The 27,484-nt window shown below is 36.9% G+C and overlaps 1 protein-coding gene across 1 annotated transcript in view; it reads left to right on the forward strand.

Moving 5' to 3' along the window:
• The window catches only part of PUS10 (pseudouridine synthase 10), a 66,884-nt gene that overhangs the window by 13,016 nt on the left and 26,384 nt on the right, over nucleotides 1-27,484 (forward strand). Inside the window, exon 5 of the mRNA XM_044918570.1 lies at nucleotides 25,856-25,890. Within this exon, the coding sequence (XP_044774505.1) occupies nucleotides 25,856-25,890 (35 nt within the window). The remainder of the gene's footprint in view (nucleotides 1-25,855; nucleotides 25,891-27,484) is intronic.

Consider the following 27,484-nt stretch of genomic DNA (forward strand, 5'->3'; position numbering starts at 1 on the left):
ATCCTTGAAACTTGGGAATGTGTACCTTACGTGAAAAAAGGGGATTTTGTGGATGTAATTAAGATTAAGGATCCTGGGGCGCCTGGGTGGCTCAGTCGGTTAAGCAGCTGCCTTTGGCTCAGGTCATGATCCTGGGATCCTGGGATTGAGCCCCATGTCTGGCTTCCTGCTCAGCAGAGAGCCTGCTTCTCCCTCTCCCTCTGCCTGCCACTCTGCCTACTTGTGCTCTCTCTCTGTGTCAAATAAATAAATAAAATCTTAAAAAAAAAAATATTAAGGATGCTGAGATGGAGAAAGTATCCTGAATTATCTGAGTCAGCTCAGTCCAATTATATGAGTCCTTAAAAGCATCTTTCTTCTGAGGTCAAGGTCAGAGGAAGATGTGACTGTGAAAGAATGGTCAGATGCAATGTTGCTCACTTTGAAGACGGTAGAAGGGAACTAGGAATATGGGTGGCCTCTAGAAGCTAGAAAAGGCAAGGAAATGGAGTCTCCTAGCCTAGATGCTCCAGAAAGGAATGCACCCCTGTTGACACCTTGATATTAGCCCAATGAGACCCATGTTGGACTTCTGATCTAAAGTACTGTAAGACAATAAATTTGTGTGTGTGTGTTTTAAGGTTTTATTTGTTTATTTGAGAGAGAGAGAATGAGTGGGGCGGGGGCAGAGGGAGAAGCAGACTCCCTGTTGAGCAGGGAGCCAGATGCAGAGCTAGATCCCAGGACCCTAGGGATCATGACCTGAGCTGAAGGCAGATGCTTAACCGGCTGAGCCACCCAGGCGCCCCATGAATTTGCTCTTCTTAAATATTTGAGGGTTTTTCTGCTGCAGAGATGGAATCAGGAGGGAAATAATTTTCAGCTATAAGGAATTAATGCAGAACAGAATAGACTGTTTTCAGGGATGGTGTTTTCTATCACCAGAATATTTAAGCCAAAGCTGGGTAACTACCTGACAGAGATATATAGAAGGAAGGTGTGCACCATTTGGTTGGTTAGACTAGACTTTGTTCAGCCTTTTCAACTCTAAGATCCTATATAGTTTTAAGAAAAATATTTATTACATTTGTTATTTTTTGTTACCTTATATTCATAATTGAGTCTTCTAACCTTCTATACCACATTAAATTAGTGCCACACTAAAATTATTATAGAACGAATGACCCAGATTTATGCTAATATTAGGCTAAACTTACATTTATAGGAAAAAAAACATTCAGTTAAGTTCTATTAAAAGTAAACCCTTTAAAGTCCTGCTGTTTTTTTAGGTTTATCCTTACTAGTATGGTCCAGTAGAGGGCAATATTGTACTATCAGTTTCACTTTTTGGTAGTGTGTGGAAACAGTTTGCTCACTTTATTGACTTTAAATGGATATAGTGTCTCTTAAATGTTACTTTGGTTGTGTGAAACACCTACTTCTTAATATGCAACTTGATTCAGTTGGAGTTTTGTTTGTCAAATCAAAACTTTTCCCTTTCATTTTTATACTTGTAGCATCTCCATGCTTTGCCCTAAGTACTATAAATTATACACAGCCCTAGAAATCTAACCAAAAATAAAAGCAGTACCATTTCTGTGGTAGCAGTTTATATTTATAAAATTTTTTCTTAAATTCTGACAAATAGGTATTCAGAAGACTGGATTTTTCCTTAAATCTGTGGGTTCTTAACCAATTTGGGATCATCATCTCGTTAAGAATCTAAAGAAAGCAACTGAATCCCTTTTCTAAAAATGCATACGTTCATAATTTTGCTTGTACTTATAGAGCCTCTTAAACTCCCAGCCATTAATCTAAGATCTTTCTTAATTGGATTATGAACACCACCCCCTTCTATAATCCCTCACCCATAATTGATTGAATCACGTACTTTTTCTAAAGGGCAATGTTTTTTCTAATTATGTTGAAATCATAGAACAGAATTTGTTGAAATCACTTTGACTTCAAGTATAGAGACTACACTTTCAAGTTCATATTATATGTGCAGGCTCATTCATTAACCTGACTGACTTTAGCATGTGTATTTTTAGCTTTTTGTTCATTTTCTGTGACTTCTCAAATTCTTATTTTGTATGACAAGCACCTTGCCTAAATCACTTTTTGTTCTCTCTCAAAGCAACTCAAGGTTCACTTTGACCAACAAACTTTTTCTGAGCTTACTAAGGAGTTTTCAGAATTTGTAGTCCTGTTTTTCATTAGGTTAGTTGGTTAGACCTTGCTTCAATCTCTGTGTGGTCCACTAAATCATTCAGAACATGTTTTTATAAGGTTGCTGAATGAGGCACTGAAAAACATGCAAAATTATAGAGATCACTGTCTCTGCCCCTCAAGTATCTTTCAATGGACTCTTCATGGATGGGTTGGGGGGATAGTAACCTTGCTATGTTTTGGATATACAGGCTACAACTTTAAAAACCCTTCATAGGACATGAAGCAACTTAAACCTATCTTCCTTATAAAAAGTAACTCCCAAAGCATATCCCTGTGAGCACACCACCAGTGTATAAAGGTATGCATCATTAGATCTGTAGGAGAATCCTAGATTCTGTAGGAGACCTTGGTGATTTAGAACAGGGCCCTCAGCTTTTTAATGGTACTCACTGAAGAATGATGATAATGTATATGGCTGTGATTTGTCAGAGCTCTGAGCATGCCCCACCCTCAGTGTAAATCCATTCAGAATCTCTGATGGAGAATCCAGGAGTTCTCCACTTTGTGTATAAGGTGATCCCCTTTTAATCTCTGACAGTTCAATGAATCCCTTATATCTGTGATTTAGAAAGAAGATATGCCTGGATGATTTTTTTCAGCCTCAGATTGGAACTACTTCATTAATCATCTCACTCATCCTCATTTGAAGAGGAGAAAACCAAAGCTTGTGTAATGTGGCATGTCGGAATTTGGGTGTGCCTCCCTGATTTATGCTCTTTTTCTGTTTTTAGACCATACCATCTTTCTTTTCTTTCTTTTTTTTTTTAAGATTTTATTTATTTATTTGAGAGAGAGAGAAAGAACACAAGCAGGGAGGATGGGCAGAGGGCGAGGGAGAAGCAGACTCCCCACTGAGCAGGGAGCCTGACTCGGGACTCAATCCCAGGACCCCAGGATCATAACCCAAGTCGAAGGCAGAAGCTTACCTGACTGAGCCACCCAGGTGCCCCTAGACCATAACGTCTTTTCATCTTGTATACTCAAGATGCTGCATCAGGAGAAACATGGGACTAGACGTGGTAGTACGTTCTGGATTCTGTTACTCAATATATAGTTGGGACATGTGTTCAAGGGAGAAAGGAAGAGTGACAAAGGAAAAGTGACATAGTCAAAGTCTATACAGAACCCCAGTCCTGATTAGAATGGGTGAATCAGATGTCCAGCTGTCAAGGAGTCACAGCAGGTATTGAAGAGGCCTAATAACCCATTATTAGGAGTGCAGGCACAGGAGAGCCCAACATAAAAAACAGAACCTAATCCTGAGGTCATTGCAGCATGCAGCAAAGAGGAGTGAATCCTGTTCCTGGGAATGAGGTGCCATGGTGAAGCGGGACTACAAACAAGGCTAATTATAAAGCCCACCACAGAAATATAATGTAGGATTGAATTCAGGAACGCAGTTGGCGGGTATTCAGACTTATGTTTAAATACTTGAATATGCATATGTTTACTTCCTACCTTTGTTTTTTCCTTGGCCTGAACTAGCTAAGTATACATGGAGGAGGTAGCAAGAAAGAAGAGGTTGCTGGGGCTGATCAACCCATGTGGGTAGTTGAGAGGTAGCAAGGTACAGTAAGAACATGAGGCAGCCTTAAAATTTTAAGTTTATTGTTTTAATTTGTATGGTATCATTCTTGTGAATTGTCACACTTTTGCATCTTTAAAATTTACAATAAGAATACAAGGAATAAGAAATACAATAAAGAATAGAAGACAAAGCAATTCGTTTTTCTTTAAAACTCAGTTTCCCCATCAGATGCAATATATTATCCCATTGCTACTTATCAACTACTGAGTTCCTTATCAAAGTTTTTTCTCATTAATTTTAGGGCTTTGTGGCCTAGTAAACTAAGTTTCAGAAAAAGGGAACTTCTAATTTTAGGCTCTGCCTATTTCAGATTTGGGTTTCTCTTGTTAAATAGAGAAGTCACGTCAACTGTTCTTTTTTTCTGATATCACCACCATGTTTTAGACTTAGTAATTCTAACCTACTAAGTTATGATTATTTTTTATATAATTTGATATATATTTTTGATATATGTAATATATAATTTAATCATCATAACCCCTTGAAGTAGGTGGTATTATTATCCTATTATGCAGATGATGAAATTGCAACTCAAGGTCACATTGCTAATAACAGACCTAGGATTTGAACACTCATCTGCCCAACTCTAAGGTTTATGCTATTGATTATTACTATACCCTACTGCCTACATTGTGAATTGATAAGATTTCAAAAGTGGGTTGCTGTGTTTATAGGAGAGACTTAGCCTAGGTTTTGACCTTCACTGGTATTTTGTTTCTTCAGAGTGTGCAGTATCTTCAAATTTAGAGAAAGGATCCTTGGGGAAAAAAATATGGAACCAGAACTTAACATAAGAGTGAGAATAAATCACTAGTTGATTTGGTGATTCTCTAAAAATATGACTTTAAAAGTAAAATTACAGGGGTGCCTGCATGGCTTAGTCAGTTAAGCATCTGCCTTCAGCTCAGGTCATGATCTCAGGGTCCTGGGATCAAGGTCCCCCCTGCCCCCCCGCTCAACAGGGAGTCTGTTTCTCCCTCTCCCTCTGCCCTCCCCCTGCTTATGCTCTCTCTCTCTCAAATAAATAAAATCTTTAAAATAAAATAAAAATCACATTTTTAAAGACTTTCCCACCACACTTGTATTCTTTTTTTATTTTTTAAGATTTTTTATTTATTTATTTGACAGAGAGAGACACAGCGAGAGAGGGAACACAAGCAGGGGGAGTGGGAGAGGGAGAAGCAGGCTTCCCGCCGAGCAGGGAGCCGGATGCGGGGCTCAATCCCAGGACTTGGGATCATGACCTGAGCCGAAGGCAGACGCCCAACGACTGAGCCACCAGGCACCCCCCACACTTGTGTTCTAATTTTCTTATCAGATGACTAGAGTAGGTGCAGAAGAGGTTTTGCATCAAATATTTTATTATACCAGATATCTTAAAATAGAGGAATTTCCAGTCATCTTTGTGAGGATTTTCCTTTGATCTTGGGACGATAGGTCCATATGTGTGTGATATGATGAATTATGATGTTATAGTCCCTTAATAATTGGAGGTGGGAGTAACAGTGATGTTTTCAGCCAAGTCACAGATGTGTTCAAATGTCCAAGAAGAGGGACTGGTGGCAGGTGCCACTCTGAAGTCGGACTCATCCAACTTCATTATTGACTTGTCTGAAACCTCTTTCTTAAAAAAATAGTACCAGTACTTTCTTCCCTTTTAGAAAAAGGAAAGATCGGAGCGCCTGGGTGGCTCAGTCAGTTGGGCGTCTGCCTTCGGCTCGGGTCATGGTCCCAGGGTCCTGGGGTCGCGTCCCGTGTCGGGCTCCCTCCTCAGCCAGGAACCTGCTTCTCCCTCTCCCTCTGCTCCTGATTGTGCTCTCTCTCTCTCTCTCTAAGAAAAAAAAGAAAAGAAAAGAAAAAGGAAAGATCAACGAAATAGTTTTAGACTAGGTCAGTTAAAAGGTGTTGATTAATGGTAGTGCTGCAGCTGTTCCTGCTTCTTTTTTAAAAAATAGGCTGTACTGCTTAAAATATTGGAAGTTATCGTTACAAATCTTCCCTTTTAAATAAAACCTGCTCTGTTTTTCTTCACTGATATTAATACAGGATCAATACTAATGGAATCCATTTTTTAGAGTAGATACCATTCAAGGCCCACGTGGAAATATTTATCTGAAAAATTTTTTTCTGAGAAAAACTGTCTTTCTCCTTGCCATTATTTTTTTTTTTTAATTTTAATTCCAGGGGCACCTGGGTGCCTCAGTCATTAAGCGTCTGCCTTCAGCTCAGGTCATGATCCCAGCGTCCTGGGATCGAGCCCCGAGTGGTCAGGCTCCCTGCTCAGTGGGGAGTTGGCTTCTCCCTCTGCCCCCCTCCACCCAGCTCATGCTTTCTGTCTCTCAAATAAATAAATAAAATCTTTTAAATTTTTTTTTAATTCCAGTACGTTTAACATATAGTGTTATATTAGTTTCAGGTGTACAATATAGTGATTCAGCAGTTCCATACATCACCCAGTGCTCATCATGACGAGTCCCTCTTTAATCCCCATCACCTGTTTCACCCATCCCCCTACCTACCTCCCCTCTGGTAACCATCAGTTTGTTCTCTAAAGTTAAGAGTCTGTTTCTTGGTTTGTCTCTCTTTTTATCCTTTGCTTTTTTGTTTTGTTTCTTAAATTTCACATATGAATGAAATCTTTGTCATTATGTTTACTATGCATAGTTACCCAATTTTTTAAATGCTATAAATAATTTTCAACCAATTTGGATACTCTAATCATTTATAAAACTCTCATGTAAAAGACTTTAGTTGAACATTGGGCTGTCATTTCTCAGTGCTACTTCCTTTTTACTGCTTGTATCGTTTGGTGGGTCAGAGATCAGCTGGATGTATGGCAGTCTCTACAATCATGGCAAGAGTGCTCAGAGCAGGCACTAGCAGAAGGAAGAGGTCAAGTTTTTTATTTAAAAACAAATAACAAATATATGCCAAATTAAAGGGTCGAATATTGTTTTCATTACACCGTAATTTAAAAGCTATCCATGTAAGTGGCTGTTGATTGAAACTCTTGATGTTTTTTTCTGGTGGGATCTGTCTGTCTCTGAAGTGATTGCTAACATATTACTGTGAGTATCTGGGCAGAGATAATTTAAGGGGAACTAACGTGGTTGGGGAAAAAATGAAATGGATTTTATTTAAATGTAGTCATGAAGCATGCGAAAGGAAATGAAATAATGAAAGAGATGCAAAGGTGTCAACACAGGTAGCCCTTTTATGCTTCTATTAAGAATCATAATGTGGTTTCTTTTCAGAATTCAGTTCACATCTAGGGTTTAAGTTTTCTCTGAAACTAAGATGTTATGATGTGTAATGATTATATGATATTCATTTGGTATTATCACTGTAAATTCATGTTAGAAACCATGAGAAAGTGATTTTAATGAGACTTGGATCATATTTCTGAAAGCATCTCAGAAATCCTCACCCTATCAAGGAAGTGGGCATGTGGACTCAAGCCTTATTAAGTAAATCAGTAACTAGGCAGGAATGGTAAATTGGTATTCCAAAAGATTTTTAAATGCAGACATGTATTCAGAACACTTCTGTTGGATAGCATTTGTAATGATGTACCTAACCTGAGTTATTCTGCAAATAAGATTGAGATGTACCACATGTGTCTTCTGAAGAGCTTTTAGTCACACTCACTACAGGTATAGTGTAATGAATCCGTGTGTGTGTTTGTTCGGATAAACAACACAGACTTTTTTTTTCCCTGAGCTTGTGGTATAGTATGTCTATTGGTTAACATGGTGGATATCTTAGGTAAAGTCTTATTCCAGTTTGTTTAGTCTTTCATTTCTCATAGTTTAAGTAATGGCCTTATAGAAAACATGGATTACATGATGAGTCCTTGAGGTTGAAATATATCCCAGAATAGAAATATTTTCATTTTCTTTTTATTAAGTTTTTGTTTTTATATTCATCAGTGGTTAACTCCAATCTTCTCTTCACAGGTAACTATTGTCTTTGCCCCTAAAACTAGAGTTTAAATGGGCCTGATTTTGAACTTTATATAAAATGGAATCATAACATGATAAATCTTTTGTGTCTGGCTTCTTTTATTTGATATTATTTTTGAGAGATTCATTTGTATTGCTATGTGGAGCTATAATTTGTTCATTTTCATTGCTATACAGTATTCAGTTGCATGAATATACTGCAGTTTATTCATACTGTTATAAATGTATATTAAATTCATTTCTAGTTTTTGGCTACTTCCAACAGTAAAACCATAAGCATTCTTGTTGCTGTAGTCTACATATGCAGGCGTTTATCTAGGGTATATGCCTGTGAGTAGAATTGCTGAGTCATAAGGAATACATTTAAATATAATCTGAATTAACACTCTATAGCCTATTAATCAGCTTATTAGCTCATTCCTCCTAAATCAACTTAATGACAACAGTCTTAACTTTTCACATACTTTCTCCCTGTCAGTGCCCTTATTAACATTAAAGACATGACTTCTTCCACTAATACCCATAACCAATCAGTTTCATCTATTACTAGATGAAAGAATCACTAACCTTCCTTAAAAACTATATATATATATATATATATATAATTTTTTTTTTTTTTTTTTTTTTTGCGAGAGAGAGAATGAGAGAGAGCACGAGAGGGAGGAGGGCCAGAGGGAGAAGCAGACTCCCTGCTGAGCAGGGAGCCCGATGTGGGACTCGATCCCGGGACTCCAGGATCATGACCTGAGCCGAAGGCAGTCGCTTAACCAACTGAGCCACCCAGGCGCCCCCTTAAAAACTATATATTATAATACTAGTTATGCTACAAATTTCTTAATTATAATTTTTACTGCTACAGAATTAATCTTTTATTTTATATTTTATTTGCAGCAACATTAGTTCCAACCCTAATCATCATCACCCACTGAAGAAACCAAACAGAACGATTAAATGCAGGACTTTATTTTATATGCTAGTAGGATCACTCCCATTTCACATTGTCCTAATCTTTATCCAAAATCTTACAGGTTCATTGAACTTTCTAATAATTCAATACTGAACTGAAACAGTATCTAGTTCTTGATGTAATATTTTCTTATGACTAGTATACATAATAGCACTTGTAGTAGAACTACTTCTCTATGGCCTACATCTCTGATTACCAAAAGCATGTTTGAAACCCCCTGCTGCTGGGTCCAAAGTGCTTGTAGCCATACTACTCAAACTAAGCAGCTAATGGAATATTATGAGTTACAGTACTAAACCCCCTAACAAATTACATGCATATCCTTTTCTTACATTATCCTTATGAGGAATAATTATAACCAGCTCCATCTGTCTATGGAAAACAGAATTAAAATCACTCATTGCATATTCCTCTGTCGGCCACATAGCACTAGTAATTGTAGCCATTCTTATCGAAGCACCATGAAGTTATATAGGAGCTACAGCTCTAATAATTGCCCTCAGCCTTACATCATCAACACTGTTTTGCCTAGCAAATTCAAACTATGAACAAATTCCCAGCTGAACTATAATTCTAGCTCAGGGATTACAGACTCTCCTTTTACTAATAGCAGCATGATGACTTCTAGTGAGCCTTACCAATTTGGCCTTACACCCCAACAGTTAGCCTAATTGGAGAACTATTTGTAGTTACATCATCATTTTCATGATCCAACATTACCATTATCCTAAGGAATTAACATAGTTATTACTAGCCTATATTAACTATAACACAATGAGGCAAATATATGTACCACATCAAAAATTCTAACTATCATTCATATGAGAAAATGGTCTCATAGCCCTACATTTACTACCCTTCCTACTTTTATCACTTAACCCGCAAATTATTTTGACATCCTTCTATTGTAAATATAGTTTAATAAAAACATTAGATTATGAATCTAATAATAGAAACTCAAAACTTATTTACTGAGAAAGTATACAAGAACTAATTCATGCCTCCATGTATAATAATACGGTTTTTCAAACTTTTATTTATTTCTTAAAAGATTTACTTATTTGAGAGAAAGCGCACAAGTGGGGGGGGGCAGAGGGAAAGGGAGAAGCAGACTCCCCGCTGAGCAGGGAGCCCGACAGAAGACTCCATCCCAGTCCCTGAGATCCTGACCTGAGCTGAAGTCAGATACTTAGCCGACTGAACCACCCTGGCACCCTGTTTTCAAACTTTTAATCGTTAAAAGTAATAATCCATTGGTCTCAGGAACCAAAAAATTGGTGCAATTCCAAATAAAGGTAATAAATTTGTTCACCTCTTGTATTAATTTCACTATTTATATTAACTTTACCAATCATAAAAATCACTTCAAAGATCTACAAAAGCAATCCAAATCCATACTGTGTAAAAACTATCATCTCCTATGCTTTCATCCCACAATATTCATTTACTCAGGCCAAGAAAAAATTATTTCAAACTGACACTGAATAAACATTCAAACCCTAAAACTATTGATTGCTTAGCTTTAAACTAGATTATTTCTCGGGGCGCCTTGGTGGCTCAGTCGGTTAAGTGTCTGCCTTTGGCTGGGGTTGGGGTCCCAGGGTCCCGGGGTCCTGGGATGGAGCCTCACATCAAGCCCCACACTGAGCCCCACATTGGGCTCCCTGCTCAGCGGGGAGTCTGTTTTTCCTTCTCCCGCCCCACCCTGCCCTCGTGAACTCTTGCATGTGCTCTCTCTCTCTCTCTCTCAAATAAATAAAATCTTAAAAAAATAATAAACTAGATTATTTCTCAATAATATTTCTACTAGTAGCACATTTTGTTATAATAGTCAATTATAGAATTCTCTATATGATATATACATTCAGATCCCAATATTAACCAATTTTTCAAATACTTATATCCTTATTACTATTCTAATCTTAGTCACTGCCAACAACCTCTTCCAACATTTCATCAGATGAGAAGGAGTAGGAATTATGTCATTTCTACTAATCAGATAATAACACGGCTGAACAGATTAAAACACTGCCACCCTCCAAACTATTCTATATAACTGCATCAGAGATGTTGTGTTTATTATATCAATAGCATGATTCAACCTAAAGTCATGAGATTTTCAACAAATTTTTAAACTCAACTTTAACCATGTTAATCACATCGTTAATCACAATTGGACTTTTTTTTTTTAGTACAACTGGCAAATTTGCCCAAATTGGCCTTCACCCATGACTTCCCTCAGCCATTGACGGCCCTACACCCGTGTCAGCCCTACTTTATTCAAGTACAATATTTGCAGCAGGTGGAAACTAATCTGTTTCTACCCATTAATAGAAAACAACAAAGCCATTCAAACATTAACACTCTGCCTAGGAGCTATCATCACATTATTTATAGCAATCTGTGCTCTAACTCAAAATGATATTAAAAAGATTGTTGCTTTTTCCACCTCAAACCAATTAGACATAATGATATTAACTATATTAACAGCATTAATCAACCATATCTAGCATCCCTGCACATCCATGCATTACAGTGTTTGGCTATTATGAATAAAGCCGGTCTGTACAAACTTTTATGTGTAATTATTTGTGTGGATATATGTTTTCATTTTTCTTGAATAAATACCTTAGAATGTAATATCTAAGTCATACGGTAGGTATATGTTTAATCTTATGAGAAACTGCCATACAGTTTTCCTAAGTGGATTTACCAGTTTATATTCCACCAGTAGTTAGTTATGTCACTATTGTAGTTACTTCACATCCTTGGCAACCCTTAGTATTCTCACTTTCTTACATTTGAGCCATTCTAGTGAGTGTGTAGAGATTGTGTATTTATTTTCCTAATGACTAATAATGTTGAGTGTCTTTTCATGTGGTTAATTGCCATTCATATATCTTTGTGAAGTCTCTTCACATTTGACTTTGTCAAATCTTTTGCACATTTAAAAAAATTGGGTTGTCTTTTCATTGAGTTGTAACAGTTCTTAATATATTCTAGATCCAAATCCTTAAGATGTATATATGTTTTGCAAATATTATCTCCCATGTTGTGGCTTGTTCTTTAATTTTCTTAATGATATCTGTCAAAGAGGAGAAGTTTATACTTTTGATAAAGTCTAGTTCACCAGCTTTTTATTCTTATGGTTCATGTTATTTGTGTCCTAGCTAACAAATCTTTGTATGCTGCAGGTTTGCAAAGATTTTCTCCAATGTTTTATTCTAAAAGTTTTCTTCCTTATAGCTTTTATGTTTATATTTGTATCACCCATTCTGAGTTAATTTTTTAAAAAGATTTTATTTATTTATTTATTTGAGAAAGAGAGAACATGAGTGGGGTGGGTGGGAAGGCAGAGGAAGAGGGAGAAGCAGACTCCCCACTGTGCAGGGAGCCCGGTGATACGGGGCTTGATGCTAGGACCCTGGAATCATGACCTGAGCCAAAGGCAGACACCCAAGCAACTAAGCCACTCAGGCACCCCCTGAGTTAATTTTTTTTATATACTGTAAGGTAAAAGTTGATGTTTGTATTTCTTTTCTTGTCTGTACCATCTGATGAAAAAACCTTTTTTTCCCCATGATTTCTTTGCTACCTTTGTAGAAAATAAACTGACCATATGTATATATTTATATATGTATTTCTTTACTCCCTGTTCAATTCCAATGATATATTGGTGCATCCATATATCAATACTGTACTGTCTTTATGAAAATAGCATAAATCTTTGAGCTATATTCTCTTTAAAATTTACTTTGGTGATTCTAGGTCCTTTGCATTTCCATACAGATTTTAGAATCTGCTTGTCAATTTCTTTTTTTTAATTTGCTTAAATTTTGACTGGGATTGCATTGAATTTATAGATAAACCTGGTAAGAATTGATGTCTTGACATCTTTTGCATGAATGTGGTATATTTCTTCATTTATTTTGATCTTTAGTTTCTTTTAGCAATGGTTTATAGTTTTCGGTGTACAGATTTCACACATGTTTTGAAAATTTATCCCTAAGAATTTCATTGTTTTGGGTGCTATTACAAGTGGAATTGCATTTTTATTGCATTTTTCAATTTTTTCATTGCTGGTCTATAAAAATACATTTTTTAAAAGATTTTATTTATTTATTTGACAGAGAGATAGAAAGAGCCAGAGCTCTCTGGGGCGAATGGCAGAGGGAGAGAGGGAGAAGCGGGCTCCTTGCTGAGCAGGGAGCCCAATGCAGGGCCTGATCCCAGGCCCCTGGGATCATGACCCGAGCCAAAGACAGACGCTTAACTGACTGAGCCACCCAGGTGCCCCTACAGTTGGTTTTTATAACCTTGTAACCTGCAATTTTGCCTAACTTTTTTTTTAAATAGTTGTAATAGTTTTAGTGTAGATTTCTTGGGATATTTTACAACATGAACATGTTTTTTTTTTTAATTACAAACTCAGTTTTTTCAGTTGATACTGCTTTATTCAGGTTTCCTATTGTTTCTTGTGTCATTTTTGGTAATTCATATCTTTTAAGGAAATTGTTTCATCTAAGTTGTCAGATTTATTGACATAAAGTTTTTCATAATATTCCTTTATTATGGATTAATATCTTATTCCCTGACAATGGTAATTTGTGTCTTTTTTTTTCCCTGTGATCAGTCCTGCTAGAGATTTACCAGTATTATTGACCTTTTCAAAGAACCAGCATTTGGTTTCATTGATTTATTCTCTCTATATATTTATCTTGTATTTCATTGACTTCTGTTCTTTATTATTTCCTTCCTTCTACTTATTTTGGCTTTAATTTGCTCTTCTTTTTCTATCTTCCTAAAGTGGGAACATAGTTTATTTTAGGCTTTTCTTCTTTTGTACTGCAAGAACAGAGTTGAGTAGGTATGCTAGGACATTATGGCCAGCAAAGCCTCTAAGATACGTACTGTCTGGCCCTTTACAGAAAAATTTGGCCAACCTCTGCTCCAGGGACTATAATAAGCATCTTTATCTTAGTTTGATCAGGTAAAATATAGTAACATTACAACATTATATTTCTATTTACCATCCTTAGTGCAATTTTTGTATATCTGTTACATCTATACTCGTTTTAACCCAGCAATGCAGTGTTAACATTTGTCTTAAACAGTCATATATCTTTTAATAAAGGAAAGAAAACAATATTCATATCTATTATGTTTACCACAAATTTAGCATTCCTAGTGCTCTTCGTTACTTAAAAAAGATGCAATAATTTTTATTAAAAAAGTAGACAATAGACCGTCTGGTGTCATTTCCCTTCAACCTGAAGGGCTTAAGGTTTTTGTTTTTGTTTTTAATATAGATCTACTGGTGTTGAATTCTCTCAATTTTTGCTTATCTGAAATGTCTTTTTTTCTTCTTTAATTTTGTTAGTTTTACTGGATATAGAATATTTGGTTGACAAATTTTTTTCCTATCAGCACTTCAAATATGTTGTTCCAGTATCTTTTGTTCTTTGTTTTTTATGATGAGAAGCCTGTCGTAATTGTAGTGTTGTTCCTCTTTATGCAGATGCTTAACCAACTGAGCCACCCAGGTGCCCATGTTTCTAGAATTTTAATATTAAGTATATTATTAACTCTTTCCTGATAGATACCCTTTATTTAAGGAAGTTTGCTTCTATTCCAACTTTGGTAAGTTTTTTTAATCAGAAGTGGATATTTGTGATCATTATATTTTTCCCTTTTTAACTGTTATTGTAGTCAAGTAATTGAATATATTCTCTTGTGTTGAACTTTTGTTTTCCTGAAATAAACATTTTTTAGTTTTATTTTAATAAAAATTTAACTTAATATTTTATTAAGATTTTACATATATACATACATATGTGTATATGTAAGTGAGACTAGTCTGTTGTCTACTTTTTAAATAAAAATTTATTGCATCTTTTAAAAAAGATTTATTTATTTATTTGAGAGAGAGAGAGAGCGTACAAGCAGGGGGGAGGGGCAGAGGGAGAGGGACGAACAAACTCCCTGCTGAACAAGGAGCCTGATGTGGGGTTGATCCCAGGATCCTGAGATCATGACCTTAACTGAAGGCAGATGCTTAACTGACTGGGCCACCCAGGCACCCTGCATCTTTTTAATGTTATTTCAGTGGAAGTTGTGTTCGTCACACTATACATTTATTTCACTTTGTACAGATACATACATTAAATGTTTCTAAAAATGGAACTTTTACATGTGAAGTACAGTGTCATTCATTGTTTGAATATTATTGGCTATTTTTATGCTATCTTTGGTTTGGGTATTAATTATGCAATTAGATTATATATTAGATTATGTTTGTGTATTAGGTTATGTAAGCATTGTGGAATTGTCAGTCTTTTTCTTTTAAGATTTATTTGAGAGAGAGAGAGCAGGGATGGGGGGTCAGGGGAGAAGGAAAGAATTTTCAAGCAGACTTCCTGGTGAGTGCAGAGCCTGACATGGGGCTCGATCTCACGACCCTGAAATCGTGACCTGAGCTGAAAGCAAGAGTTGCCGCCCAACTGACTGAGGCACCCAGGTGCCCCAAATTGTCAGTCTATCTTTTGTGTTTGGAAAATTTTAATAACAGAGGAATAATCTGTTTTTGTTTCTTGAAGTTTTGGTAGACTTCACTTATAAAACCATTTGAGATGGTACTAAGGGTAGATCTTTATTACTTTTTCAGTTTCTTCTATTGAAAGTTATTTGGTTTTATTCCTCCTTCTTGAGTCAAATTTTAATTATTTGTATTTCCCTTAATTGTCCATTACATTCAAATAAGTAGTTCTCCAAGTGTGGTCCAGGGACCCTGAGGGGTCCTTGCAAGGGATCCATGAGGTCAAAGGTATTTTCATAATAATATATACCTACCTTTTCATTCTCATTCTCTCAGTAGTATGCAGTAGAGTTTTCCAGAGGCTATATGCTATGTACTGTTGCAGCAAATTGAATATAGAAGCAGATAGGAAAATACAACTATCTTTTATTAAGACGTATACTAAAGAGAATTGCAAAAATGTACCATAATGCAGCTGTTCTCACTAAATTGTTTTGTCTGAAAAATATAGTAGTTTTTAAATGCTTATGTTAACAGGTAATGGATTTATTACTTTTGTTATTAATTTTAAATGAGTTAATAAATATTTTTAAGCTCATTGTTTTAATTGCTAATATTATAATTATTATAGATATAACCAGCATAAACAAAGCTATTTTGGTACTCAAAAAATTTTAAGAAGGTAAAGAGTCCTGAAACTAAATTGTTTGAGAACCACTGATCTAGATTTAACAATTTCATTTTTTTGAAGATGCATGTGCTCTTCTATGATTCTTGAAATCTTTGAATAGAATATTCTACTGTATAGGTATATATATATGCATCTGTATGTACACATACATATGTGCATGCATTTTTGTTTTTACATATTTGTTGTGTCTCCTTGTGTGCTGATGAGCAGAGCCCCAACTTAGATGAAAGAACTGGCTTTGTTGGTGTTTTGGGTCTTCTTTATGGCTGATTTTGTCCACAGGCCAAGTTTACAGAAGTGATTTAGACTTGTGAGCTGGCAGACTTCAGATAGGAGGCCTGGATAAGGCATAGAGTTTCCTAGCCCCAGCAGGAAGGGTGGGAGGCTACCCCAGGGAAGTTTCTCTCATAGACCAATCTCATCCTCTGATGGTTATGCTGGATTTCTTGAAACCCATATTGTGCCCAAAGTAAGAATTCAGAAGTGTCCCTAGATTGAAGCTTGATGGTACAGAGTTTTGGCCACTATACCTCCCATGCCCAGTATGTTTTGGGGGCCTGCAGTCTATGCATAAGACCAGCCATCTGTCCTCAGTGCACTCCCTTCTCCAATTCCACTGAGCTGGACTATTTGATCTTCTTGTCTATAATGACTGTTCAAGAGCCTCTGGCTCTAAAGGCCCGTACCCATGGAGACTGCTGCAGGGCCCAATTCCCCAGGCCCAGTACCTCCTTCCTGCCACCTGTGCACCAGAAGCTCCTTCTTGGAAGGGTATCCAGCACAGTGTGAGGCATAGAGTTACTGCCAAGACCAGGACCAAGAACAGAGTTATAGCCTGGTAAAGCCTCTGGTTATTCTTTCAGGAAATGGGCCAAGGACTGTTGTGCAAAAGTTAGTTTGAAGGCAGTGAGATCCTAGACTAGAAAAGACCCCAATTCTCCTTGCTGTACCTTTCAAAATCATTTCCTTTATCCTGAAGTGGAGGGTGCATAGACAGGTTGAGCAAATACCCGGATTTTTACAATAGTCTCGTAGCAGCTGTCTCTGTTTCCATGCTTGTCCCCTAGTACTTTAAAAAGTAAGTCAGTTTAAGTCCTTCCTTTGCTTACCCTCCTATGCTCCCCATCTCCCTTGGAGTAAAATCAAAGTCCTTTAATTGCCTCCAAGAGCTCATACTGGTCCTATCCTAGCACTGCACCTCAGTTCTTTGACTCATCCCTTGTTTCTCTCTTCTTCCAAGGTTCAGCCACATTGGCCTCCTTGCTGTTTATTCATCGAACACACCAGGCAAACATCTGCCTCAGGGCCTTTGCTTGCTGTTCCTTCTGCCTAAAATGTTTCTTCCTCAGATATAGTCATGGCTTATTCCCTCATCGTCTTCATATCTTTTTTCAAATGTTGCCTTCTCAGTGAGGCTTTCCCCAACTACCCTATTTGAAATTGCAAATCATTTCTTCCATTCCCCATTCCTCTTTTAATTTCCTCCACTGCATTTATCACTTCACGTTGCATTTATTTCATAAAATAGTTATGTGACTTATTTATTTGTTTTGCTTGTTTTCTGATTCTTGGCTATCAGTTTTACAAGAGCAAGGACTTATGTCTGTTTTGTTTACTCATATATGCCTAACACACATGGGCATGCACAATTACTTGTCATTGGCTGTGGTCACTCAGAACCATATTCAGTGTGTCTTGCCCAAGTCCCCAGCAGTGATAGTGGTATTTTATATCTATCCAGTGGTTAGAGTAAAAGGAAGAAATGGTGAGTAGTAGGAAGGAGGTCCTACCTTCTCCCCTACCCCCCAGGGGCCCTCCCACTTCTTTTCTTTGCTGAAGAATCAGAAAACCTTTGAGGTTGAGATAATATACAGCGGGGAAAGAGACAGAGAAAATTATGTTCCAAAATAAATGACAGTATGTTTTGTACTTTCTAACATGTTATTTATTTTATTTTATTTTATTTTATTTTTTAAAGATTTTATTTATTTGACAGTGAGAGAGACAGTGAGAGAGGGAACACAAGCAGGGGGAGTGGGAGAGGGAGGGGAGAAGGTAGGACCTGAGCCGAAGGCAGACACTTAATGACTGAGCCACCCAGGCACCCCTCTAACATGTTATTTAAAAAGAATAAAAGAAAATGAGGGGGAAAACCCCAAACCTTCTCCAAATATGTGGTTCTAGTCCCTTTTTCATTTCTGATGGTGTTTGCTTATACTAAGATGCCATAAGTAACTTTTTAAATTTTTTTGCTTATATACCCTTCTCCTGCCCTAAAAGAATTTTGAAAAAATATTTTTAAATATTTTTATATTTTTTAAATTGACATCTAAAACATTTCAATTTTAAGTTGAATTGGTAGTAAAGAATATCACTTTTGGGATGGGTTAGCCTGGTAATGGGTATTAAAGAGGGCACGTACTGAATGGAGCACTGGGTGTTATATGCAAACAATGAATCATGGAACACTACATCAAAAACTAATGATGTGATTCAACAGTCTTATATTAAAAAAAAAAAAGATAGCAGGAGGGGAAGAATGAAGGGGGGGAATCGGAGGGGGAGACGAACCATGAGACTATGGACTCTGAAAAACAAACTGAGGGTTCTAGAGGGGAGGAGCGTGGGGGAATGGGTTAGCCTGGTGATGGGTATTAAAGAGGGCATGTTCTGCATAGAAAAAAAAAAACTAATGATGTATGGTGATTAACATAATAAAAATAAATGAATAAATAAAAAAGTAATAAGACATTATGAAATTAAGTTCAACTGAATTCATTTTTACTCATTTTTAATTTTGGTTTACTTGCATATGATGAAAAGATTTAGGGTTATTACCTACATTTTGGACAGACTTGTATTAGGCTTAATTTTATCAAGGGTGTCCCCTGCCACCCACTAAAAAGCCAGAAATGAAGAACATCAACAAATAAAATTTACAATTAGATCCGTCTGTGTCAAATAAAGACTTGCTCTGGGAAAACTGACTGCTACATGTCCTCCAGATTACAGTAATGGTTTAACTACAGTATTAAATCTGTCCTTTCATTTTTGGAAATAAAAGGTGCTATTAAATGAAAAAAAAGAATATCACTTTTAAAAATGTTTCCATTGGAAGGTATTCACAGGATTGGATTTTCTTTAAAAAACAAAACAAAACAAAACAAAAAAAACTTGGAGCCCATCTCTCTCTACAAAAAAAAAAAAGATAATAGAGATAAATAAAACAAGATTGGCAAAATGTTGATAACTTGAAGCTGCTCAAAGGTGAATGGGAATTCATGTATTATTTTTTCTACTTTCGTGTTTATTTTTTTGTTCTCTTCCTTTCAGCTTAAAGATTTTCTCTAAATGACTAGTGATCTTTGTCCACTCATTGTTAAGCATAGGGCATTTAAAAAGTGATTGAAAGTTACATCTATATAGATCAGGATAGTAGTGCTTGTTGACTGGGTTTTATTGGAGGAGAATAGGTAGTAACCCGACTTTTTACATGGAGAGACCCTATGTCATTTTCTGAAAGTTTTCTCTCAGAAACCATCCAGTTTATCCAAAGATGAATCCTCGAATCTTCTGTCCACAGAAGTAGAACTTTGGCTGCCTCAGTACCCAGCACAGGGTAGGACCTTGCAGGTCTCTGGGCAGACTGTAAACTCCGACTGAACCCCTGCAGGGCTTGCCAGGAGCTTCTGAGTATAGATCCCTCTAGTGTGGTCTCCAGAGTCAAAATTGCCTCTTGCTTGGTGTCAGAGAGAGGACCTGGGGTCTCTCGGTTCCCCCTCTGTTAGCCTGTTTCACCCCATGCTGTCTTGCACCTCCAGTCCTCAGTTTGGCTGGGTTGGCAGGGGGCAAGTACTTCCCTCTACCAACAGTGAAGGATCAGCTTCTTGGGCTCTGCCACTTTCCGCTCCTGCATTCCCTTTTTGTCTTCATGTATGGAGAGTTGGGGTGATGAGTAATTTTTTTGTTTTTCATTATAGATGGAGTTTCTTTTTCTGTTTGTCATTCTCCATCTTATTTTGAGATGATTTTCCAAAGGAGAAGCGGACAGAAAGTGCTTTATTCCACCACCTTGAAGTCACAAGTCTTTATTTTATAATTACAGATTACTTTTGCATATTTAAAAAGTAATACCTAAATTTTTTCTTATAAAATTCAGTTGTTATCCTAAGAATATATCTAGTGCAAATCAAGTTCAACACACAGAATGATTTCAGTCTTGTAATTTTCTTGTGATAACTTGGAATAATTTTTAAATAGTTATTTTCATAGTATTCTTGAGTTATTTACTGAAGAGACCCTTTTCAACAATTAATAGATTCTCAGCAATTAATTTGTCTCTTTGGTATTCTAAAATTTAACATTTACTGTTAAAAGCTGTTTTTCTTGATAGTAATTCTGAAGTAAAATTGTATTTATGACTTGAAATTGAGCTTTTGATACATCGAAGTCTCTTGAATCTGCAAGTTCACTTTACATTAACTGGTATTTCAGTGAGGATGCTAGTTCTCTAAAATCAGATTCTAGGAGGAAATATATTTTTATCCCCTCCGCCACACCCCGTTGCTAACAGATATTTGTTGAGATGTCTTTGTTTCACTGATATTAACTCCAGAGTTACCTGAAATTCAGTTGCCAAGTTATCCTCTCTGACACTAAAGAACAAGACAAACCATATCTTTTTTTTTTATTATTCAGTTTTTAAATTTGAGAATAGTTGACACATGTTACATTAGTTTTAGGTGTACAGTGTAGTGATTTGATGAGTTTATACATGATGCTATGTTCATCACTAGTGTAGCTACCTTCTGTTCTGATACATCACTCTTACAGTATAATGATATTATATATGACTGTGATATAAGACTCTATTCCTTATGCTGTACTCTTTATTCCTGTGACTTATTCATTCCGCAGCTGGAAGGCTGTATCTCCCACTCCCCTTCCCCTATTTTTCCATCCCTCACCCGCCTCCCGTCCGGCAACCATCAGTTTTCTCTGTATTTATAGGTCTCATTCTGCTTTTTGATTGTTCATTCATTTGGGGTTTTTTTAGACTTTAGATTCCACACATGAGTGATATCTCTCTTCATGTCTATCCCAGAGCCTTTCATTCATTGCAGCTGTTCTGTCTTTTCTGATCCCACTTCCCACCTCCATTCCTACCCCACCTTCCCATCCCCATAGAATTTCCTCTTGTGATTATTTCCGATTAAATCCTTCAGAGCTAGGTGAACATCAGCACCTAGAATATTAGAAAATACAATAGAAATTCTCTTCTTAAAATTCACAACTCACAACTCACAAATTTACAACTCAGAAATAGAATTCCCCTGTGAACTAGGTCAGTAGAGCTGTACAACCTAATTTGGCCCACAGATTCATTCTGTCTGTGCTGATTTGTCCTGCTTTTCCCCTCTTGCCATGTGAAAAATAAAAAGTTCAATCTTTTTAATGCTATCCAAAAGTTTGTATTACCAACAGTAGTAGGAACAGTTGGAGTGAGAAGGGTTTATGTCCCCCTCAACCCTGTAGGGAAGGATAATGTAGAGGATATGGGTGGGTTTTCAAACATAGATGATGTTTTATTCATCAAAAGAGATACCCAGACTCCGTCTGTTAGTCATTACATCATGGGTGTGACATTAGAGACTCGGGAAAAGAAGAGTGAGATTGAGGCAGGGAGGTGGTGGAGCTGAGGAGACGTGGGCAAGGAGTCTTTACCTCAGCTACGTGGTGGAGTCCAGCAATGGTTATAGGCATGCATTCTCCTCCCGCCTCTCTTACCTTCCTCTTTCTCCCACCACGCCTGACACCAAACCTGATACAAAGTGAGGAGCGGGCCCTGGTGAGGCAGATACTCATGGTTGTAGCAGGCTGGGGGAGAGGGAGGGGGAGAAGGAAAGGTTGGGCAGGCATGCTGGGTGGGAAGAGGAAAGAAGAGTGACTGTCGTTACTGACCTCATTGTTGAGCCTACTTCTCAGGTGCCGATTTGTGTGCAAGTAGAAGACATAAATGTGTGTGTGTGTGTGTGTGTGTGTGTGTGTTGGGAGAAGAGAGAGCAAGGGTCTCTACCACTAGCTGCCCACACAACTGTTGTCATTTTCCTGTTGGTACAAGTCTGTATTTGTATTATCTTTGTTGTTATAAATGAGTACAGGAGATGTGTAGGATTCAAAAGATTTTAGAGTTTTAAAAAGGGCATTAGTGGTGGGACGCCTGGGTGGCTCAGTTGGTTAAGCATCTGCCTTCCGCTCAAGTCATGATCCCCGGGTCCTGGGTCCTTGCTCAGCGGGGGGCCTGCTTCTCCCTCTGCCTGCTGCTCCCTCTGCTTGTGCTGTCTCTGTCAAATAAATAAATAAAAACTTAAAAAAAAAAGGGCAGTAGTGGTAATTTAGAAACCATAGTATCACTGCTGGTCACCAAGTCCTGGCAGTCTGTCTCTGTTATCTCTTAAAGCTCTGTACTCCTCTCTATCCCCACAGTATATTTTCCCATGTATGATAATGAAGTAATTTGGTATAAGAACTATTTTATTTTCTTCTTAAGCTACCATGTAAGAAAAATAGTGTGCAGATGATGGTTATATTGTGACTTGATGAATTATACAAGATCAAATGTCAAAAAATCAAATGGTGTCCATTCTTTGTGCTGCCATGGGACTTTGCATACATAAATGTGGCACTTGTTCTGTTATAGTTTCATTCTTTGGAGTCATGCCATAGCTCGGCACTTAAAACCTACTGACCTTTCCAGTTTCATCTCTAGTTGTTGAACCCCTACTCACATTTATGCACACATTATATATACCCTAAGCACCAGCTTTACTGAATTGTAGCTCCCCAACATGCCATTTTTAATGCCTCTCGTTCTCATCCTTCCTTCCTGCCACCTCTGCTTAAGTCAGCCTCAATTTCTGGCCCTACTGTTACACACACTCATTGTTTGGTGCTCAGAACTCTAAGCTCTAAAGCCATTCCCAAGCATAGACTTTCCATGGTGTGTGTGTGTGTGTGTGTGTGTGTGTGTGTGTGTGTTACCAGAGTACACAAGCACTTTAGCAAGCAGGTAATTCAACTGCTCTAATTAGCGCTTGCCTAGAATTCTCCAATAACGTGAAAGCAGAGTCCAGGATTAAGTTGTGTGGTTCCTGAATTTTCAGGAGGTGACATATTGCCTTTGGCGCCAAGTTTGATTAAACTTGATAACTTTAATGCCACTTGGTTCTGTTGGGGAGGAAGAATTAAATTGCTTACTCTAGAGAATGATTTTTTTCCCACTGAGGAATAGAACATTTATTAAAATTATCTTGGTGACCTGAAAGAGAGAAATGTACTTTTCTTCCTCAGCAGAAGCAGGTCCAGGACATTATTAGCATGTAGTAAAAATTGAATAATTGAGCAACACTGACTTCTTTGGGATTCAGCCTTCCAGCCCCTGCTATGTGATTAGTTCTGTCCAACCTGCTGGCATGCTTGAGCAGGAAGCCTGCAGAGGATTAGGAAGGAAAAACCCTTTAGCAAATCTCAGGTAGTGAAGACATTTGATTTAATTTTATATGTTACACATGGTAATCTGGTTTCCCTTGGCAACCTCCAGTTCTGCCCTACTTTATAATCAGAGGATGGCAGGACATTGCAGATTTGATGGCATCACCTGAAAGTGACTATAGAAAACAGAATTTGCTTCAAAAGAGGAGAGAAAAAGGTCACTAAAAAAGAATAGAAGAACCTGAGTCCCCTTAAAGAATGGACAGATAATTCTCTATAGCTTAGATACCCATGAGGATTTCATTGATGAGAAAAGTTCAGGACTATCTATAGGAGAGCAGTTTGGGAAGTGAGGGAAAGGAATCAAGTCTTGTAAATCTTTTAAGGGATAATAATTTGGGGCACCTGGGTGGCTCATTCGGTTAAGCGTCTGCATTCAGCTCAGGTCATGATCCCAGGGTCCTGGGATTGAGCCCCACGTTGGGCTCTCTGCTCAGCAAGGAGCCTTCTCTCTCTCCCTCTGCCTCTGCCTCCCCCCCAACTCATGTTCTCTCTCGCTCGCTTTGCTCCCTCTCTCAAATAAATAATCTTTAAGGGAAAAAAAGGGATAATAATTTTATCATTTGTGAATTGCAGTTAAGGTTTTAATTAAAAAATGACAATAGTAGTTGCTATTTGTTAAGTACATGCCAGGAATCTTACTTGGTTCTTTACATATACAACTTCATTGAATCCCCACAGTCTCCCTTCAAGGGGAGTATTAATATCCCTTTTTGGATGAGAAAACAAGTATTTATTGATCTCTTAAAGTATGGAGGCTGGAGGAAGGTGGGGCAATATGGACTACAAGGTTTCAGCTTTGGGAGATCATTTTTCACTTTTTTCTATGATCTTAAAGTCCTGCAAGCCTTAATAGCCTCTATTCCAAAATAGTATACTAATGCCCATTAATGATGACCTTTAGCCACCCAGAATAGTTTAAGTTACATTCATCTTAGTGTAACTCTTTCATTTTACCCATTAGGAAACTGAGTGCCAGAAATTTGGTAAAGCCTAAAACGAGGTCTCCTGACTCCTAGTAATTGGTGTATTTTACCATGCCCCTATACTTTTCCAAGAGGGCTTGCGTAAATGGGAGGAAAGAAAGATGGGGTCTTGTCGTGCTGTCAGTGGCATTAGGTTGAACTAGCAAAGTAAACAAACTACTGAATCAGAAGGCACTGATGAGATGTTTAGGCATTGGGAACAATTCTAGTTCTTACTTGGCCAGTAATTAATTTATTCTGCTTGCTCATGTCTGAACAATGTAATACACCTAAGATTTCCAAATAAGTCTTTAAAGGTAACTAGTGCCTCACTGGTCATTTGAAGTTTAAAAGGACAGGATTCTACATATGAACTGTAACATGTGTGTGTGGGGGGGGGGCAGGTCTTGAGGTAGATGTGAGCGATAATGAATGGCCACTTTTGTGACAGGCGGATGCAGAGACTACATATGGTATTTTATTGACTTACACATGTATGCTTCTGTCATGTTCACAAAATGCTATATAATGAGATAGGACATGTCATTAGCTTTCTGTAAAGTGACAGCTTTGGGAGCCTACTGGCAAACTGAGAAATCTTAGTATCACACACTTACTATGTAAAGCATTTTATATGAATTTAATTTAATCCTTATAACAACCATAATTGTGAATGTTATCTCCATTTTAGCAACTTTTTAAGTTTTTTATTAATTCTTCCCAGAACATTTTCTCTAACATTTTACTATGAGAATTTTTAAACATACAGTAGGGTTGAAAGAATTGTACAATGAACACCCGTATACCCACCTAGATTCTATAATTGTTACTATTTTTCTGTATTTCCTTTATTATGTATTTTGTCATCAGTTTATCCATCCACCCATCTTAGTTTTTGTTGTATTCCGAAGTGAGTTACGGATGTTGGTACATTTTACTTATAAACACTTACATGTGGACATCATTAATTAGAGTTAAAAATGTGGTAGCCCTATTAAAAAAATGAAAACAAAAAAACTGAGGCCTTCAGTTCTGTTTGGGGGACATAGTAGGTCTTCGTTCACTTTTGGCCTTCCTCTGTGAAATACTAAGAGACTTTAAGAAAAAAAGTGAGCTACTCATGTTAAACACTTATACCTCATTAATGAGATAGAAATCTGTTCCTAGGCCACAAGCAACCCAGCACTGCAAAGTGGCATCTTACCTCATTTCTGATTTTAAATGAGAATGAGGTCATTGCCACATTTCTGAACACTAACTCCTCCCCTAAAAAGGAGAGTTTGATTAGCAAATTAGTTAAGCACTTTAGTAATGATATTGGAACTTCATTTCAATGAACATTTTTCCCCTTTTCTCTTCTCTGGGTGTGACTAAATTGCCTACAGCATGCTGCATGGTTGCTGGTAAAACAGGAAATGGGGTAAGTAATTTACGTAGGGAATTTGTTCTACCATTTAAATATAAGCTACCTGATTCTTAAAGTGCTTTTACTACTACTATCTCTTTTTTTAGAGTGACTTCACTAGCTCCTAGAGAAATTGAAAGAAAGAGAAAAATTTTATTATATGAATTTGGGTGTCAACCTTGTTAAATTAGTTTATTGGCATGGCACATTATTAGTAGTCTATTAAAGTGGATTCATTTTTTTGTAGATTTAACATTGAATGTAAATACGTATTTTATATTTTTACATTAGGCACTTATATAATGTAGCTTGGCAAGCTATTATAAAAGAATAAATTTTATACTAGTCTTAGAAACTAAATTATAAACTATACTATAAAAGATACAAAGTAAAATCCTATTTAAAGCAGAACAACAGTGAGTTTATACATAGATAAAACGTGTAAAACATAGGTCCACAGTCCTTTATCTGAAACCCTTGGGGACCAAATGTGTTTTGGAATTTAGAATTTTTTTAGATTTTAGAAATGTAATATGGTGACAAATACCATATATCACATACCCCTCCCCTCCATGGTCTGAGGTGGTACTCTATAATCAAACACATTAATGTGTTTGATTTCTGCAGTGAAATTCTGCAGTGAAACATAAATATTCACATTAAGTTTGATACACAAAGTCTCTAAACAGCCTCACATGTTCAAGTCAGTGTTTGTTTGCCAACTGGTTTAAGAAAAAAAAAAAGTCTTTAATTTTCCAGACCTTTTTTGGATTTTGAAACTAAAAATTCTATACCAATATAAAAAGGGCCACATGACTACTTAAGTTTCCTGTGCACTCTGGAGAGAAAAGCACAAAGAGAAGTATAGATTTCTGTATTTGAATCTATATTTGGTTAAGTGATTTATAAAAAAAGTAATTGATTTGGCCTTTTTTTTTTTTTCACATCTGCTTTTCTGAAAGGGTAATAGCTGTATATCTAGCAAAGGTTTTGGGGTTTAGTTAGGTTATGTTAAATTAGTCTCAAATGCTTGTGATTCTGGCATAATAAAATTTGATCCTATGTTTGATAAATTTTTTAGCACAGTCAAGGCATGCTATTTTCTAAATGTTTCCAGTTTCCATCCACATTGGTTGTGAGTTGCTGTTGTTATTCTTTATTGAAGAATTTTAAACTAAGCTTAGCTCTTCCAAAAGATCCTGTTCAATATAGAGATATTGGCACAGAAGAAATACAGAATACTAATCTTTTCCCTCAGTATCCGTAGTTCATTCTACATTCAAAATATTGTGGAGGAATCATTAAAGAATTGATTCAAGGAATTTAGAAAAATTAATCGTGCTTGGATATTTTGGCTCATCTTTCCTCTGGAATGGTTGTCATATTGTATCTATAGCAAAAGTGGTTGCAGTTGACATCCTCATCAGTAGTTATCTGACACAGGAGAGAGGGAAATGCAGTTACTAAGTACTCAGTTGGGACTGAATTTACCTCAATGACAACTAATGCCTCTAAAGGACCATCAGGCATATGCTAAGAACCTCTGTGAAAACATTTACCCTAAATTATATTAGAAAAGTTACTAAGGCACATTGAATTTGCAGGATTA

Source organism: Neomonachus schauinslandi, chromosome 10, assembly GCF_002201575.2.
Source record: "Neomonachus schauinslandi chromosome 10, ASM220157v2, whole genome shotgun sequence".
Classification (NCBI taxonomy): domain Eukaryota; kingdom Metazoa; phylum Chordata; class Mammalia; order Carnivora; family Phocidae; genus Neomonachus; species Neomonachus schauinslandi.